Here is a 17,003-nt window from a genome sequence, read left to right as displayed (position 1 = left end):
GCATTTAGAGCTTAGTTTTCTGTCCTTCAAAATGTACTGTACCTTCAATTGACTCATTTAGCATTTAATGAAAAAAAAAAAAAGGACAGTTAACCAGCTCTCTCTGTCTGCAACAATCTTCCTCTTAACAAAAACAAAATAGATTTATGCTTTGTTGTTTTTTACTCTTTACTCTTAGGCTGAATAGCTTCCTGAGTGTTTAAAAAAGTGCTATTGACATTACTGCATACATGAGAAATGCACTTAAAAATGTTAACCCATGCGAAATAGGTGTATAGTTCCTCTGCTACTAGATATAGTAAATTCCTCCAACCACGGAATAACTCTGCATTTTTTTCTGATGAAATCTTGTGCCAAAAACCATCTCATTCGAGAAAAACAAATCTCAAAAAAAACTAGGTCAGCATGGTTCCGCTGTATCAGAACTATATGACTTAAATTGTACAACCACTTTAGAAAACAGTATGGGAGTAATATAAAATTAAGTATGCCTTTACAGCATAATCAAGGAATTCCACTCTCAGATATTCACCTTAGACAAATGAAAATACATATCCACACATAAAATGTGTGTGGTAATTATTTGTAATAGCCAAATATCATTAGCTATTATTTCTAAAGGTTTTAACCTAATTGATAAATACATCAATAAATTGTGCTGTATTTGTACCATAGAATATTACTCAACTGTAAAAAGAAACAAAATAGATGAATCTCAAAAACTTTATGCTAAATGAATTAAGTTAAAATTAAAAGTCTATGTACTGTATGCTTCTATTAAGATGAAATTTTAGAAAATGCAGAGTTATAACAGCAGCATGTCCATGGTTGCCTGGGAGCATGGAAGGGTAGGGGATGAAATACAAAGAGACTTGAGAAAACTGTTTAGATTGAGGGAGTGTTTGTCTATGTTAACTGTGGTGGTGCTTACATGGTAGTATACAATTATCCAAAGAATTAAACGATGTACCTAAAATTGTGAGTTTTATCTGTAAATACTACCTCAAAAAACAAAAAAGAGAAAAAAAATTAAATGATTTTGTCATTGATACCTAATGTGAATTCCCCAGAATAGTATATGCCCAATGGAGGAGCATGTGGTTTATTATTTCAGAATTCCAAACAGGGATATATTCACACAAAAACACTCAAGTGTGTTATCAGTAAAATTAAATCATCTTTAAATCTCTAAATACTAGATGATCTGCAGCATTTTACATATTTTGTGTGAAAGCCTACGTATACTAGAAAAAGTTGGTTCAGTTTTATGTTTATATTGGTAGATAATTTCTTGTAAACTATAGATATGATTTTCTTAAAATAACTTAAACTTCTTTGTAAATGAAATATCTTGGTAAGATATTTCAGGCAAAATGTCTTTCTTAGATTGAGATTATTGAGATCAAGCAGTGGCCTGTCAATCTGTATTGCTGAAATAAATTATGGTCAATAATTAGCAACAGCATTTATTTCTATTTAAACTCTATTTGCTCTAATGTTACTCCACATTCCAATTATTTATTGTAATGTGTTTTGGGATAATCCAAAAAGCACCAAGACAGCACATTGCAATAAGAGTATTTGATCTCCGAGAGAACAAAACTCTTAGGTCTTCATTGATATAAATGAATTATATTCATTTAAATATTGTCTGAAGGTTTGAATTCACAATCCATAACTCTTGTAGGTGAATCAGATTTAAGTAATCAAAAGCTTGTCAGTGCTGTTGCTTTTTCATATTTTCGGCATCTAAAATGGTAAAATGGCCTTTTCTCCCTACGTTTTTTGTTCCACGTAAGGTTTCTTTACAGCAGTAAAATCTGTCTTTCCATGAATAACACTACGGTTTGTGTTTTTGCTTTGGATGCATTTATTGGAAACCATTCCAAAATGTATTGAGCAGTAGGAATTTATACTTTTCATCAATCATTTCTCCTTTTAATTATAATTACTCTGTTGCAGAAATTATACTGTCATTAATTCCAAAATCATCGTGGTCACAATAAGGCCTGAACCCAAAACAACCGATTCGTTTCTGGAGATAGAACTAGCTCATTTGGCTAATGTAAGTACCATCCACTGGGCATTGACTTGCTTATGGAATTACCTTTTTAACAGTCGTTCTTTCAACTGATAACACCAGAATACATTTTCTAGACTTTTATAGTTGCAAATGAATTAACTTGTTATGAGTATATGTATTATAAAGAAACAGAATGATTATTCTGTGCTTTTTACATGATAAAATTCTCTTCAATTTATCCAAATGAATATATGTATTATAAAGAAACAAAGAATGGTTATTCTATGTTTTTTTCATGATAAAATTCTCTTCAATTCATCCAAATAATAGTTAATAAATCATTTATCAGTGCACACATCTTTACCAAGCTTTGTGCTAGGCACTGGAGAAGATGAGGTGAGTAAGAGCCTGTTAACTGTGGTGGTGCTTACATGGTAGTATACAATTATCCAAAGCATTGAACTATATACTTAAAATTGGTGAGTTTTATCTTTAAATAAAACTCGATCTCACTATGTGGTAGGAAAGAAAAAATTTAAGTTGCATTCCGCAGTAAAAGTTATAAACAGTGCAAAGGGGAATGATTAATTCAGAGGAAGGGGGTGCTGGGTGGGGTGGGTAGCATGTAGAAATACTAAGTCAAGGATCAGGGAGGCTTATTATAACTTCCTAGGTGCTCGCATTGTCTAAATCAAAATCTTTCATCTCAGAATGAAAAGAACCCATTCTTAAATCTATCCAACTGCAACTGAAATGCTTCAGATTTTGTTCAGTCCTCTATACAAATTTTCAATGTCTACTTATTATTTAAATATTCACTTCAAATACTTAAATCATTGAAGTGCAGGAGCAAGGAAAGTGATTCCTATGAAAGTCTTCCTTACTGTACTTTCGTAGTTCCTGTGTTAAAATAAGCCAATCTCATGATTTACATGTACATATTTTTATTCCTTGCAAAGTTTTTATGAAGTTGACCTTTCTTTACATTGAAAAAAAAATAAAGCAAAAAGTGATTAAGTCATTTTCCCAAGCTCATTTAGTTAGTGAATGACATAGCATAATTTATACTCACATTCTTTTGGCTCTAAAACTTGTGTATTTTCTGCCATTGTGTAGTTTCTGATTTCCTGAAAAAATCAGCCTTAGTTTTATAGAAAAATGATTATCATCTTTCCTGTGAATCACTTTTTCTGAGATGCCCCAGGCTTCCTGGATTATTTAATAAAAATTTCAAATCTCTCTGCAATAACTGTCAAAGATCATGGTTAATATTTAAACTATTAGGTGTTTTCCTGCTTTTGCCAAAATATGACCATACTAGTTCTATCTAACCTCAAGAACATGTTTTAGTTCTACCATATCTACCTCCTCGTACCTTCGTATAGCCCTCATCTCTTCACTGCACTGAGAACTGGGAGACATTTTTAACTTTTGAACATTTGCTTTTGAATAAAGTATTTGTGTATTCAAAATTTTTTATGAAAATGTATGTTTTTATTGTTTTTCTACAGTTACAAGCATTGAGAGAATGTAGTAAGAGATATTAATTCTCTGTATCAGATTATAGAATTAAAAGCACCCAGTATCAGAATGTGTACTCTGTTTCTTATGCAGAGAACAGTTGTGCAAATGCACAAGACTTTGATAAATAAAGATGAAATCATTACTTAGAACTTAAAGAACATGTTAAAGGAAGCTTTTTTGATAAATTAAAAAAGAGTAGTCTCAAAAATAGTGTTGAAATAGTCTCACTATTTGAGTATAATAAAACTATTTGAAATGAACATACATATTTAAGCTTTGAGCCTGTCTTTTATCTTCTGGAAATGTATTTTGTCAGCTGATTTACAGAAGATATAAACCACGTACAAAAAATATTTTCTACATATGGAAAACAAAGAGCATAGTCAACAAACTTTATTAAGCACCAGCTAGTACTGGAATGACAATGAAAGTCAGCATGTAAGAATGATGAGATAATTATCACAAGTCACTTAGAATTAGTTGTGTCTTTCAGTATTTTGAGTAAGTGAATTGACCAGGTTCCCACAAGAATACCATCTCCACTCTAGAAAGCCCATATTTAAAATATATGTATACATGTAAACAAATCTGTTACAAAAAAGTGGATGGGGAGAGGAGAATAGAAAGAGGACAATATTACGCTGGAGAAGAAAAAGTCTCTAGGCGCTCTTGTTTAGAATCTGCCCGCCATGCACATCGTGCCTCTCCTCAGAGGCTCCTCCAGTTACTGACCACACAACTGTGCCTCTCTGGGCTGCTCTGGACTCTTTTATTTAAAATATCCGTCTCACTGTTGTCTGTAAAATATATACAGCCCTTCTACTTTAGTGTTTTGAATTTCTAAAGCTTATTGTATTTACATTTATTTTATTGCTAAAATTAGATTTTGTGAACTACTTTGGGAAGTATTACTGTTCACCAAGGGAGGGAATATGTGGTTTATTTATTGAATATCATAATATTATTACCAGTCTTATAAAAATATACTCTATGTACTGAGATTAGTTTATTTCCATTGAAGAGAAGACAAAAAAGGTCTATTTTGAAATATAATGTTAGCTGAAATGTGAAGAAAAAATATATCTTAAATATGCAGACTGAAATTTATTAGAAGAAGCCTGAGCTTCATGTGTATACACACACACACACACACACACACACACACACACACATACATATATTCAGTTGGCCCTCGGTATCTGCATCTGTGGATTCAGCCAACCACAAATCAAAAATATTTGGAAAAAAATTAAAATAACAGTACAACAATAAAAATAATACAAATGTAAAAATATAGTATAAAAACGATTTACATAGTATTTACACTGTATTATGGTATTAGGTCTTGTAAGCAATTTAGAGATGATTTCAAGTATACAAAAGAATGTGCATAGGTTATATGCAAATATATATAAGATACTTGAGCATCCATGGATTTTGGTATCTGAAAGGTGTTCTGGAACTAACCCCCTATGGATAACAAGAGACAACTAATACACACACACCCACCCCCCCACCTCCAACCTTCACACATATACACCCACATATATATATTAATATATACAATTATATATATGCGTGTATATACATATACATGCCCATTTTTGTTGCCTTCAAAATTTTTTAGAAATGACACATCTCTAATATCAAATCTGTCTACTTTCACCTGTTTTCTTGTATCAAAAGTATCCGTTATACTTTCAGGAAAAAATAACTTCAAAATTACATTTTATTAAAATGCCATGTGAAAAAAGAAAGGAAGAATGAGAATTAATAGTTACAGTGAGTTATAGTGAGTTAACAGGAAAAACCTGTTAACATTTTCTTTTAAAAATGTGTCTCAGAAAGCTTTTTAACAAATAGCATTTACAATATGTTAAATATAATAAGGCTCTTGGAAACTGATAGGAATAGTAGTAAAATATGGAACCTATCAATTCCTAACTGTGTTTAGCAAAACCAATTGCAGCTTTAACCAGATTATGTCATTAATTAGTAAGACACTATTCTTAGTTCAGTTTTTCAGGCTGATGCCTTCATTGTCAAGACCTATAAAGTCAGGGTATATGGTCTTTAGTGCTTAAGCATAACAATTAATTGCTTTTAAGAAATATCGAATTTTTTTCTCCCCCCAAAACTTTGTCTTTTATATCACTAAAGAGTGAGATTTATACTCATCAAATTTTTAGATCCTATAATGCATAAGGAAAGTTAATCATCTTATTGAAAATAATTCTTGAGGCCCAATGAATGCAATAGAATAGATCCCTATGTACGCAAACACATATACTATTAGGATCCCTTGTGTCTGACAGGTCTGGGCCTACTGTGACTTCCCAAGGTGAATAACATCTTTATCTTTAAAGATGAGTCAGAAGAAAAAGAAGGTAAATGCATTTTAGTTATCTCATGCTCTATCAACTTTGCAAGCCTGAAAATGCATACTTTTTCCAAATGAAGTCTTTATGTAGTTCCATTTCAAAAGGAAAGATAGAGTGGACCATACCAGCCTGCAGTCTCATCTTGGCTTTTAATTTTTTTTTCCTCTGGGCATCAACTCCAAATGGTAGGGCAGGTAGGGTACTGCTGCTGTCTTTCAGGGTTGAGATAAATGAATTATGTTTGTAGTTCTCAAATTGATCTAAGGAGAATTTGTGCTTGTAGGTTTTGTTTTCTTTGCCATATTTGCATGCATCCTAATAGCATGAAGCTAACAAATTAAGAAATGTGTTTTATGTGTATAAACTAATTTTAAATGAAAATTAACCATGACCCTATGACCTTTGTAAATCATAGCGGAAAACACAGTGACAACTGTAACGAATATGCTTGTTAGCATTAGGTAAGCATGAGAAACAAAGAAAAGAAATTCCAACATTCATCAGTGGGTATTTTCATGAATATAAAGGTTAATAACCTAAGGATTTAAAAACCACTTGGCAAAACTTTAAAAAGTTCAGTGTGTGCATCCGTAATTTTCACAAAGGGCTGTTTGATATGCCTTTACTTTTTGAATTACTTTTCTGCCCTAGCTTTATCCATTTGGAAGTGGTTTCTGATATTTTGTCTGTTTACAGTTCTTGGTAACTTTTATGGAGAGTCTTGAAATGCTACTAGACAAGGAGATTGAAGGCTCTTCCAACAACTGAAATGGAGATAGAAATTGCTCACTGGCTATATTTTTTGTTTATAGCCTAAATTTCTTGAGTAGACATCCTTCTCATGTTTCAAATTTAGTTTATTTTAATTATAATACATAATTGATATTCTTTAAAAACATTTTAGTATGATTGTGCTATTGTTGGAGCAGGGGGTCAGCAAACCTTTTTAGTTAAGAGTCAGATAGTAAAGAATTTCAGGCATGAGAGTCATAATGGCTTCTGTCACATCCACTGAACTATGGAGTTATAATGTGAAAGCAGCCATTGACAATATAAACAAACAGGTGTGGCTGTATTTCAATAAAAAGTAATTTACAACAGATGGCAGGTCAGATTTGGCTAATGGGCTATTGTTTGTCAACCCCTGTGTGATAAGCAGAATAGTGACTCCTCCAAAGATGTCCACATCCTAATCCCCAGAACCTATGACTGTGCTGTGTTACAAGTCAAAAGGAATGTTTGTGTGAATACCTGTCAAAAGACATATGTGTGTTACATATCTCTGCTATAACCCCATATAATTATTATTAGGACATATTATTATATTCCTTTTGGATGTGAAAGAAAAAGACATAGGCTATATGTTGTACCTATATAAAATTAATTAATTTATTTATTTCTTTATTAAAGTTATTTGCCACTTTAATTAATATTAAATACTTGCACAGTTTTAACTCTAGAAGACCCATTTGCTTGCTGAGAGGTACACCAGACTCTATGCAGCCATTATTGGAAATTATGTAATCACATGCAGGTAGGACATTCTGAGACATATATGGAGAGGCAATGATTTTCTTTGAAGGATACATATGTAAAAACGTCCTGATGATAGTTCTGCTTTTTATTGCTTCCCATATGACAAGTGGAAAGTATTCCTCTGGAAATAATGCAGGTTGGTGATATATCTCAGAAATTAGAGAAGCAAGCTGTCATCACATCTGTAAAAATAGTGTCATGTGGTTAATGTGGGATACTAACTATATAGCAGAAGTGATATTAAATATGTGCCCTCTCCTTGTATTCCAGTTAAATAGCTGCCAACTTTCTGTGAATAGCTATGTAACATGGATGGGACTCGTCCTAATAAAAATAGTATTCTACATTTCTCACTTCAGTGGCCTTCATGTAATTCTGCTTTAGCTAAAGCCAATTTTTTTTCATTCCATCTTAGTTTGTCTAGTTTCAATGTGATGAGAATCCTCATAAAATCCATCCAATTATCTACATCTCCAACTTCCTAACAAATAAGAGTACAGTATTGTATTCTCAATGTGTCTTTTTAGGCTTTAGATACACAGCAGCTATCCCTTAAAAACTGAACGTAAGACCCAGACTTAGCTCCTTCTAAGTATCATTTAAAATACTAAAATACGGAACAGTACTTATCATAACTTTGAGAACATATTGGAGAAGAACATCCAGGAGATTACTTCCTGTTGAGTTTTATATTGTGTTTTTTCACTGCCTCATCCCCTTGCGTGGTGTTTTACTCTTTAATGGACTGTAGAACTGTTCATATGTTAAAAGACATGACCCTGAAATGGGTCCTTCTTACTGATCAACTATTAACGGCCTGTGATAGATTTGACTGCGGAAAAATTTACGTCTACTAATGTCTTGCTTCCCTTAGCAATTCCTGAGATTTTTGAATATGTCCTTCTGAAGTATCGTTAAAATTATGGGGAGACTGAGGCGGGTGGATCATGAGGTCAGGAGTTCAAGAGCAGCCTGGCCAAGATGGTGAAACCCCATCTCTACTAAAAATACAAAAAAAAAAATTAGCCAGGCACAGTGGCAGATGCCTGTAATCCCAGCTATTCAGAAGACTGAGGCAGGAGAATCGCTTGAACTCGGAGGACAGAGGTTGCAGGGAGCCAAGATTGAGCCACTGCACTCCAGCCTGGGTGACAAAGTGAGACTCTCTCATTAAAAAAAAAAAAAAGAAGAAAAGAAAATTATGAACAAGATATGAATTAGTCTTTTGCAGATCCAGTTAGGAAAATTGGAAATATTCTTGAGGAATCTCCAAAATCTATTTGGGTAGTTATATACAATAATAACAATCTTCAGTGCGGAAAGAGAGAGAGGATAAACTTAGCAAGATCCAGGTCATTTTAAAGTAAGGCCTTGCCATCTAAAATTAGGAAATTAAAGAGAGACAGTATAGTGTCAGTTGAAGAGTCTTTCTCCCATTCACTCAGGAGACCAGACGTCCAACTCACTGAATGATGTGACAGAAAAATTCATTCTGTAACATCTGACTCAGAGCACTGGAAATGTTCAAATAGTTATGAGGAAGTCACTGCCTTTCTTCATGCCCTTAGCTGCTCTGCCTATTTACTTGCTTTGCCTCCACTAAAAAAGCGATTATTTTTGTTTCAAGGAGGCTGTGAAAGGTACAAAAAAGTTCTGAAGTTTCAAGATTAGTAGTTTATTATGACATATGACCACCAAGCATTCAAAAATCTGAATAAAAATAGAGTAACCACTTTATTTCTTTTTTTTTATTTTTAAATTTTTATTATTATACTTTAGGTTTTAGGGTACATGTGCACAATGTGCAGGTTTGTTACATATGTATACATGTGCCATGTTGGTGTGCTGCACCCATTAACTCGTCATTTGGCATTAGGTATATCTCCTAGTGCTATCTCTCCCCCCTCCCCCGACCCCACAACAGTCCCCGGAGTGTGATGTTCCCCTTCCTGTGTCCATGAGTTCTCATTTTTCAATTCCCACCTATGAGTGAGAACATGCAGTGTTTGGTTTTTTGTCCTTGCGATAGTTTACTGAGAGTGATGTTTTCCAGTTTCATCCATGTCCCTACAAAGGACATGAACTCATCATTTTTTTATGGTTACATAGTATTCCATGGTGTGTATGTGCCACATTTTCTTAATCCAGTCTATCGTTGGACATTTGGGTTGGTTCCAAGTCTTTGCTATTGTGAATAGTGCCGCAATAAACATACGTGTGCATGTGTCTTTATAGCAGCATGATTTATAGTCCTTTGGGTATATACCCAGTAATGGGATGGCTGGGTCAAATGGTATTTCTAGTTCTAGATCCCTGAGGAATCGCCACACTGACTTCCACAATGGTTGAACTAGTTTACAGTCCCACCAACAGTGTAAAAGTGTTCCTATTTCTCCACATCCTCTCCAGCACCTTTATTTCTTTTTTTAAGCAATTGTATTTGTGATTTATAAATAATAATTGTATTGATCTGTGGGGTACAATGAGAGGTTTTGATATATGTTTACAATACAGGATTCTTAAATCAGTGTAATGAACAAATCCATTGCCTCACAGTAGTTTCAGTAGAGGGGAGGAAAATGCTTTAATGATCTATTGCACAGAATGGTGACTATAATAAATAATAATGCATTGTATATTTCAAAATTACTGAGTAGGTTTAAATGTTTTCAGCATGTTATTTCTGCCATGTGTATTATGAGCAGTGATTCTCTAAATCTGATGTGAAAAAAATTATGGAGAGGCAAGAGAGTCATTATTAAAATGCAGATTTCTAAGTTTAGCCTCAACCTTAACATTCCTGTAGCCAATGAATCTACATTTTTAGTACTCATCCCAGTTTATTCTGAAGTAGGTCCAGAGAAAACACTTTGAAAACATCATTACTATAGCAAGAGTGTGATTAAGGTAGCATATGCATTGAATGTATTGAAAATGTAAAACACCAAGGAAAGTTTAAAGAAACTTGGTCATTTGTATTGTGACATTATTGTTATTTTTCTGTAACCAACTTGTTTCAGATCTCTGCTCAAAGATAATCTTGCTGATGAAGCTTTCTTAATAAACAAAAGTGCTATCCACTGTAATTTAGTTGTACCTAGTCGTACCTCTCGCTTTCTGCCCTTCGCTATGGTGAAATACATGAGGCAGGGACTTAGTTTTGCTCATCCTTGTATCACAGTGCCTTGAATGGTTCTTGGAATGTAATAGGTGTTTAGTAAATGAATGCAGAATGGTTGCAAAATGGTTAGACTTGTTGTGATCATCTGCCTGCTCTCTCTTCTGACTTCTGCACTTTGTGAGGGTAATATAACATAGTTGAGTATTTAAAAAGACTTAGAAGAGATTTTTGAAAGAATAAAATGAATTTCTAGAATCATTGAAAGTGAGGGCTAGAAAAGATGTCCAAATCACCTATTTTATAAATAAGAAAACAAAAGTTATACAGTCCAACAAAAGAGAGAACCATCCATTGAAATACTTTGGCAAAGCTAGTGATATATTCTATCAAGTAAATACATTTGTTTGGTTGACGTTGGAACAGAGGAGAGAAGTAAAAGAAAATAGTGAAGACACTCGAGAGTGGTATGTAGAACACCTATGGCAATTAGAAATTTGAGCAGTGGTGCATTTTTTAAATGCTTAAAAGTGAGTAAGTAGAAACATGTAGAGTTCAGCTATGCTGTTTTGAATGGAGCCAAGAGTGGCAGTTTTTGTTTGTTTTGCCAAAAATATGTTTGTCAAGAATATCATTTCCTTTTCAAATTTTCCAAATACATGCAGTATTACCATTTTGTATGTCAACAAATACTATTTATTGATAGTTTGGTAAATTAATCTTTTTAACCCATCTGTCTTGTTTACCTGAGAATTTTTGTTTTCTTAGTTTACTGCATTTGTTAAAACTACTTCTACAGATTAGTACTTAGCTTCTCTCTTTTCCTCTCACCCTGTCATTACATTTTGTTATATTGGGCTATTTCCCGTTATTGATTTTCTGTAAATTCCTCATAACAGATCTTGTAGCAGAGTACCTTTGAGAAAAGTAACTGAAAATTATAACAAATATCTTACAGGTACTTACTCAGCAAAACCTTTTAGCCAACTGTCTTTTTTTTTTATATTTAGAATCCATTCATCATTGGTTGCTTTGTTTTCCATCTCACATTCTTATTCTTTAAGTGACCAGTCTATTTAGGTACTAAGTTTTCTCTCGTTTGTTCGGCTTATTTTTCTAAACTTCAAATGTTCGAACTATTGACCTTAGCTCACAGTCTCACATATTGGTGACCATAATAGAATAAATGTTTATTGTTTACATCCCAGAATGTGTAGTGAAACTTAAGATTGAATGATGCATTTTGGAACCTATAATAATGCTCACATGTTTGGTGTTTAAATTTTCACAAGCACAAAAAGAAAGAGAAGCATGCAGCAGGATCTAAGAAGTAAGGGGTGAAGAACATGGAGAATAAAACTGAATGTTGACAAAGTCATGGAAAAAGATCAGAAGAAGCATTTCTCGTCTAGAAACCTTTTTTGAAGAATAAATCAGTTTCTTTAGGGTGATAAAAAGGAAAGAAGTATCCAAACAATTAAGTTTATGTGTTCTTTTCTAATATTTTTTTTTATTGTGGCTTACTGTGAACAATCATTGTGAAATATTAAGCCTATAGTCAGTATCTTATTCTAGTTTATATAAAGATTTAACTTAATCTACATTATACATCATTAAAATCAGCCAATTCGATTTAATGGATCTGTTATCTCAAGTTCCTCAGCTGCACTTGGCTTCTATATCCTTGAAATGCATGCTCCCATACTCTTCACTGTGATGTTACAAGGATAATTTGTTTTCTATAAGATTCTCTGAGCTCCTTTGAACAAAGCCCTAGGTAAATATAGCATAACATTATGACAGCATTTTGGCTATGCTGAGGATTTATCAGAAAGTCACAAGCTATATGAAAAATTCAGGTAAGACTAGACAGGATCTTATAAGATAGAGAAGAAACCAATTTAATACACCATTCCCCTTTCCTTCCGTGGAACATCTAGATCTGTGCCTTCTGTAAGAAGCAGATAAGAACCCATTTCTTCTATGAAACTTGTGCTGACTAGCATAGACCATGCCACTCCATGCCCTCATTTGTCCTTTACTCAGTAAACTATAGCTAGTGATATTTATGTAAGCATTTTGCTTGGATTGTTACAGGAACATTCCATGTGTATGTTCCTCATCTACTTCTACAGGACTATGACCTTTTTCAGGGAAGACACTGTTATTATCCTGCAGGAGCATAGTGTAGGGAGATATGAGCACTTCATAACAAGTAAGACCCCACCCCATCAAAGGGCAGAAGCTGCAGGGAGGTAAGAAGTGCCCGGCAGGAGAGGCCCCAAGAGATGTGACTACCAGTGGGGCCCAGCAAGGGAGTCTCCTGAGAATCCACCCAAGTGCTGGTGATGTTGTAGAACGTTTTCCTTAGTTCAGCTAAGAGCCGGGTTCTTGTTACACGGCCATGAGAGATGAGGCTTGCAGACACTTTGAAGGGTGAGAAAAAAATGGAATTTATTGGGAAAAGGGGATGAAAATGAAACAGGGGCCCTCAGCAAAGCCAGAGTCCTGCTAGCTGGCTTCCCGCCTGGCAGACTGAATTCCAGTTTCCACCCCAGGAGAGGAGGGGCAAGGCTCCTCCCCTGAAAATGGTGCGAACCCCCAAGGCTCACCCAACTGCACATTCCTCATGCTGCGCAGGCGTTGGAAGTTCTGTCAGGGAGCCCTTCCCACCTGGCTGTCTCAGTGAGAAGAGTCAACTTAAATCATCAAATAGGGCCAGACTGCTCAGAGCTGACTTTGGACGTTAGTGGGCAGGTGAAAACCTTTTGCCTCCTTTACATCCCCTCCCTCACCCCTCTATCACCCTGGCCACTGGCAGAGTCATGCCCGACCTCCGCCCCAGTCTTTCTTCTGGAGGAGGGAAGGTGATCTGACATTCAGTCAGGTTCTGTGTTTTGATTATTGTTTGTAACAGATCATTTTCAATTGCTAATGACATGACAATCGTGATTTAATGTGACCACCAAAGTCTATCATTTAAGAGTGGCTCAAAACTTTGGAGGTTTATTTTCCAGTTATGACTAAATTTCCATCCAGAAGCAAGAAAAAGATCATTTTTTACTAAATAAATTTTAAAGGAAGAATGGGAAACAAAAACAAATGCATTTTCTGATTGCTTAAAAAACAGTAAGATACCTTGGATATGTGGTCTTTCAGGGAATTTTTAGAATAACTGGGATGCTGCAATATTGGAGTTAGTCATGTACCAATTAAAATGAATAATATGTAAGGTTTGAGTGAATTTCATACATTTTAGAACAGTGAGCTTACTATTTATTTCTAGCAAAAATTTAGAACGGACCCTCAAACAGCATTTGCAAAGGCACACCTCCAAAAGAGCTTCTCTGGACTTTCAAAGATGTTGCTTTCCCAGATACGCTCCAGTGATTATCTATTTGTAGACAACACTGAAGCCTGAGGGCTGGGTCATAGCTTGCTGGCAATGAGGTACAGTGTCCACCTGTGGAAGAAGGCAGTGGCCTGTTTCAGGACTGTCCTTTTTTTTTTTTTTGAGACGGAGTCTTGCTCTGTCGCCCAGGCTGGAGTGCAGTGGTGCAATCTCGGCTCACTGCAAGCTCCACCTCCTGGGTTCACGCCATTCTCCTGCCTCAGCCTCCAGAGTAGCTGGGACTACAGGTGCCTGCCACCGCGCCCGGCTAATTTTTTTGTATTTTTAGTATAGACGGGGTTTCACCGTGTTAGCCAGGATGGTCTCAGTCTCCTGACCTCATGGTCCCCCCGCCTTGGCCTCCCAAAGTGCTGGGATTACAGGCGTGAGCCACTGTGCCCGGCCTCAGGACTGTTATCTTTTAACTGCCTTGGTCTGTTTATTATTATCAATGACTCGGTTGGATGAAGGCATAGATAATCATGTTTGTTTGTTTAATCCTGTAATGACACAAAGCTTAAAAGCAATACTGGATGTGTGGGATGCCAAAATCAGGATTTTAAAAGCTCAGCAGAGATTGCAATGTGTGAGTAATACCTATCTAGCTCAGAAAGAGTCTACCCAAATATGTAATACAATCTTAGTTTGCAGTATTAGGAAGAGGGCCCCTGATTTGGAGAGGCAGTGGTACTGCTTTGCTGTGCACAGGTCAGATACGAGTGAATGATTTCCCTAAATACACTTTAAAAGTGTATGCTCCAGGAAATTAGTCATGTGGAGGATGAGAGAACTTGAAACCAACAGTATATGTTTAATGGATAAGAGAAGACTCTTCAGGCATATGGCAGAATCTGTAGAAACATGTATCTAAATACATTAGAACTCTTCAAAACAGAAGCACATTGAATAATGCAGTGTGAAAAATCCATGGTGTTATCTTGAAGGTCACAGTAGGTACTCAATTCACAATTATTGAAGTAAATTTAAAATCTAGCATTTTCACTTAAAATTTCATTAGACATTATCCTATACTACTATGATATGCTAATTAAGAGGATATTGCAAGTCGACAAACTCCAGAAATGAACACCTCTTATCTCTAGGAAACATCAACTAGAGGCTGAAGAGGAGGTAGTGGTGGTGATTATACATGTGCATAATATAGGATATTTCACTGTGATTTCAATATTGTGAATACTGTAATCTTAAAGAAAGCAATCTAGCAACTAATGTTTTAGAGACATAAGTATAAAATCAAAATCATCAAAATATGGACTTAGGGTGTATGAGAGCCTCGCTTTTAATTTCCAGGAAAACTAAATACAAGTTAGAGTATTTGGAATAAAGATATTGTTTTCATAGAACTTTATAAAATGGGTTGCTAAATCTATGAGAAACGAAATGAAAATTTCTTATAAATAATTAAAAAGAAATCATTAAAGTATTTCTTACCACAAGATAAGAAATCTTCCATTCTGTTTCTATTTCACATAATCCTTCAATCTTTTTATATATGTACTCAAGATATACACATTCTTTCTCTGCTTTTTTTTAGGGTACTTTGAATCCCTATTGTGTGTTGTGGGATGACTCCAAAACGTAAGTAACAGATGTTTTCCTACATTACTTTGGGCTAAATTTTCAAAGCACATTAAGTTATTTCAGCTGCCTGCTAGTTAACAGGAATATAAGTCAGTGGGATGTTACATTCGGAGAACAAAAAAAAAAATCCTCTTTTTGAATCTTCAGGACAGCATGATGAATGTGTTTGTGTGTAATGGTGCCATCAGGTTACATCTCAAGATAGGATTGCATTATCTAATGTGTAAGGCACATTGCAATGTGAATTCCATGAGGAATTTTTAAAAGCTCTGATATTTTAGAATTTATAGAAGCTCGAATGCCATCTTAACATCTTGCCCTAGTAATTCAGCTTAGCATTGCAGAATAAAATAGCAAGCTCTATGGTCATTTAGCCAATATATTACTCACATGACCTTGAATCTATTATCAGAGTAATGCAATATTTATATGGTCCTTCCAAATTGTTTTGTCGTAAAAACATTGAGTGACATTTTATTTTTTATTTGTATATTTTTGAATTCAGGAAGAAAAATAATTGCACTAAATAAGTATGAGTAATTCTTCCATGTTACTTTTTTGTTTGTAGAAGTAATTGCAATATATCTAATCAAAGTCACCTTTATTTTATTGATAATCCTGAGATTTTGATGTCTCAAAGAGCAGAAAAATCTGTAGTTAAGTCTTGGTTAGACCCCTATACTTTAAATACTTGTGTAGGTTACAACTTTTTTTTTTTATTTGGTTTGATTTTGCATGAGGGGAGATAAATATCAATCAATCCCAAAAGCTAATCCCACTCTATATATGCTGTCAGATGAAGCACCATATTGTTGGACTCTATGTATTCTAAGAATTTTCCTGGTGTTCTTCACCCCTGATATGATCTACATCTGAGGTTTTGTGATGCTACTTGTTTCTCACCAGAGAGTCTAGAAGGGGAACATTCTTAGAATCTCTGGGAAAAGATCGAACCCTCGGACAATTTTCACAATCCTAGGATGCTGATATAATTTAAATTACAATTAATATTAAACACACATTTTGCCATAGGTTCTGATACTATGAGTGTCCTCTACCACTAGTCCAGTACAATAGTTAAGTACAGAGAATTCCAGCTTGCCCGGGTGATAACATGAGCTGGATAGCCTTACTGATGTCATTATTATTTTTTTCTTTTTGGAACTTTACAGACAAATCCATGATAGTAAAATTTTTGCAAGCTTTCTCTCTCTACCAATAGCCAGAGAAGAATTTGGTGGTATAATCTAAGGTGCACTTAGTGTGTTATATAGCCAAGGGAAAAATAAAATGCTATAAAAATCTAGTTGAATGTTTTCTGCCCAAGAAACATGTGCTATCTTGAACTCCTGATTATACTTTCCCTATCTCTGTGAATAATAAGCAACTTTGATTTAGTTTTATTATTTTTTTATTATTTTTTTTTTT

General features: G+C 34.6%; 1 protein-coding gene across 4 annotated transcripts in view; it reads left to right on the top strand.

Annotated features, from left to right (window-relative positions):
* Window positions 1-17,003, top strand: part of ADGRB3 (adhesion G protein-coupled receptor B3) — a 758,270-nt gene that overhangs the window by 415,930 nt on the left and 325,337 nt on the right. For all 4 annotated transcript variants that reach the window (XM_063618730.1, XM_055257305.2, XM_063618736.1 and 1 more), the window contains 2 exons: window positions 1,963-2,065; window positions 15,529-15,572. In XM_063618730.1, coding sequence (XP_063474800.1) covers window positions 1,963-2,065; window positions 15,529-15,572 — 147 coding nt within the window. The remainder of the gene's footprint in view (window positions 1-1,962; window positions 2,066-15,528; window positions 15,573-17,003) is intronic.

The sequence above is a fragment of the Symphalangus syndactylus genome, chromosome 2 (assembly GCF_028878055.3).
Source record: "Symphalangus syndactylus isolate Jambi chromosome 2, NHGRI_mSymSyn1-v2.1_pri, whole genome shotgun sequence".
In the NCBI taxonomy this organism is placed as follows: Eukaryota; Metazoa; Chordata; class Mammalia; order Primates; family Hylobatidae; genus Symphalangus; species Symphalangus syndactylus.
Note: the sequence above shows the minus strand (reverse complement) of the source record. Positions and strands in the feature narration are given on the sequence as shown.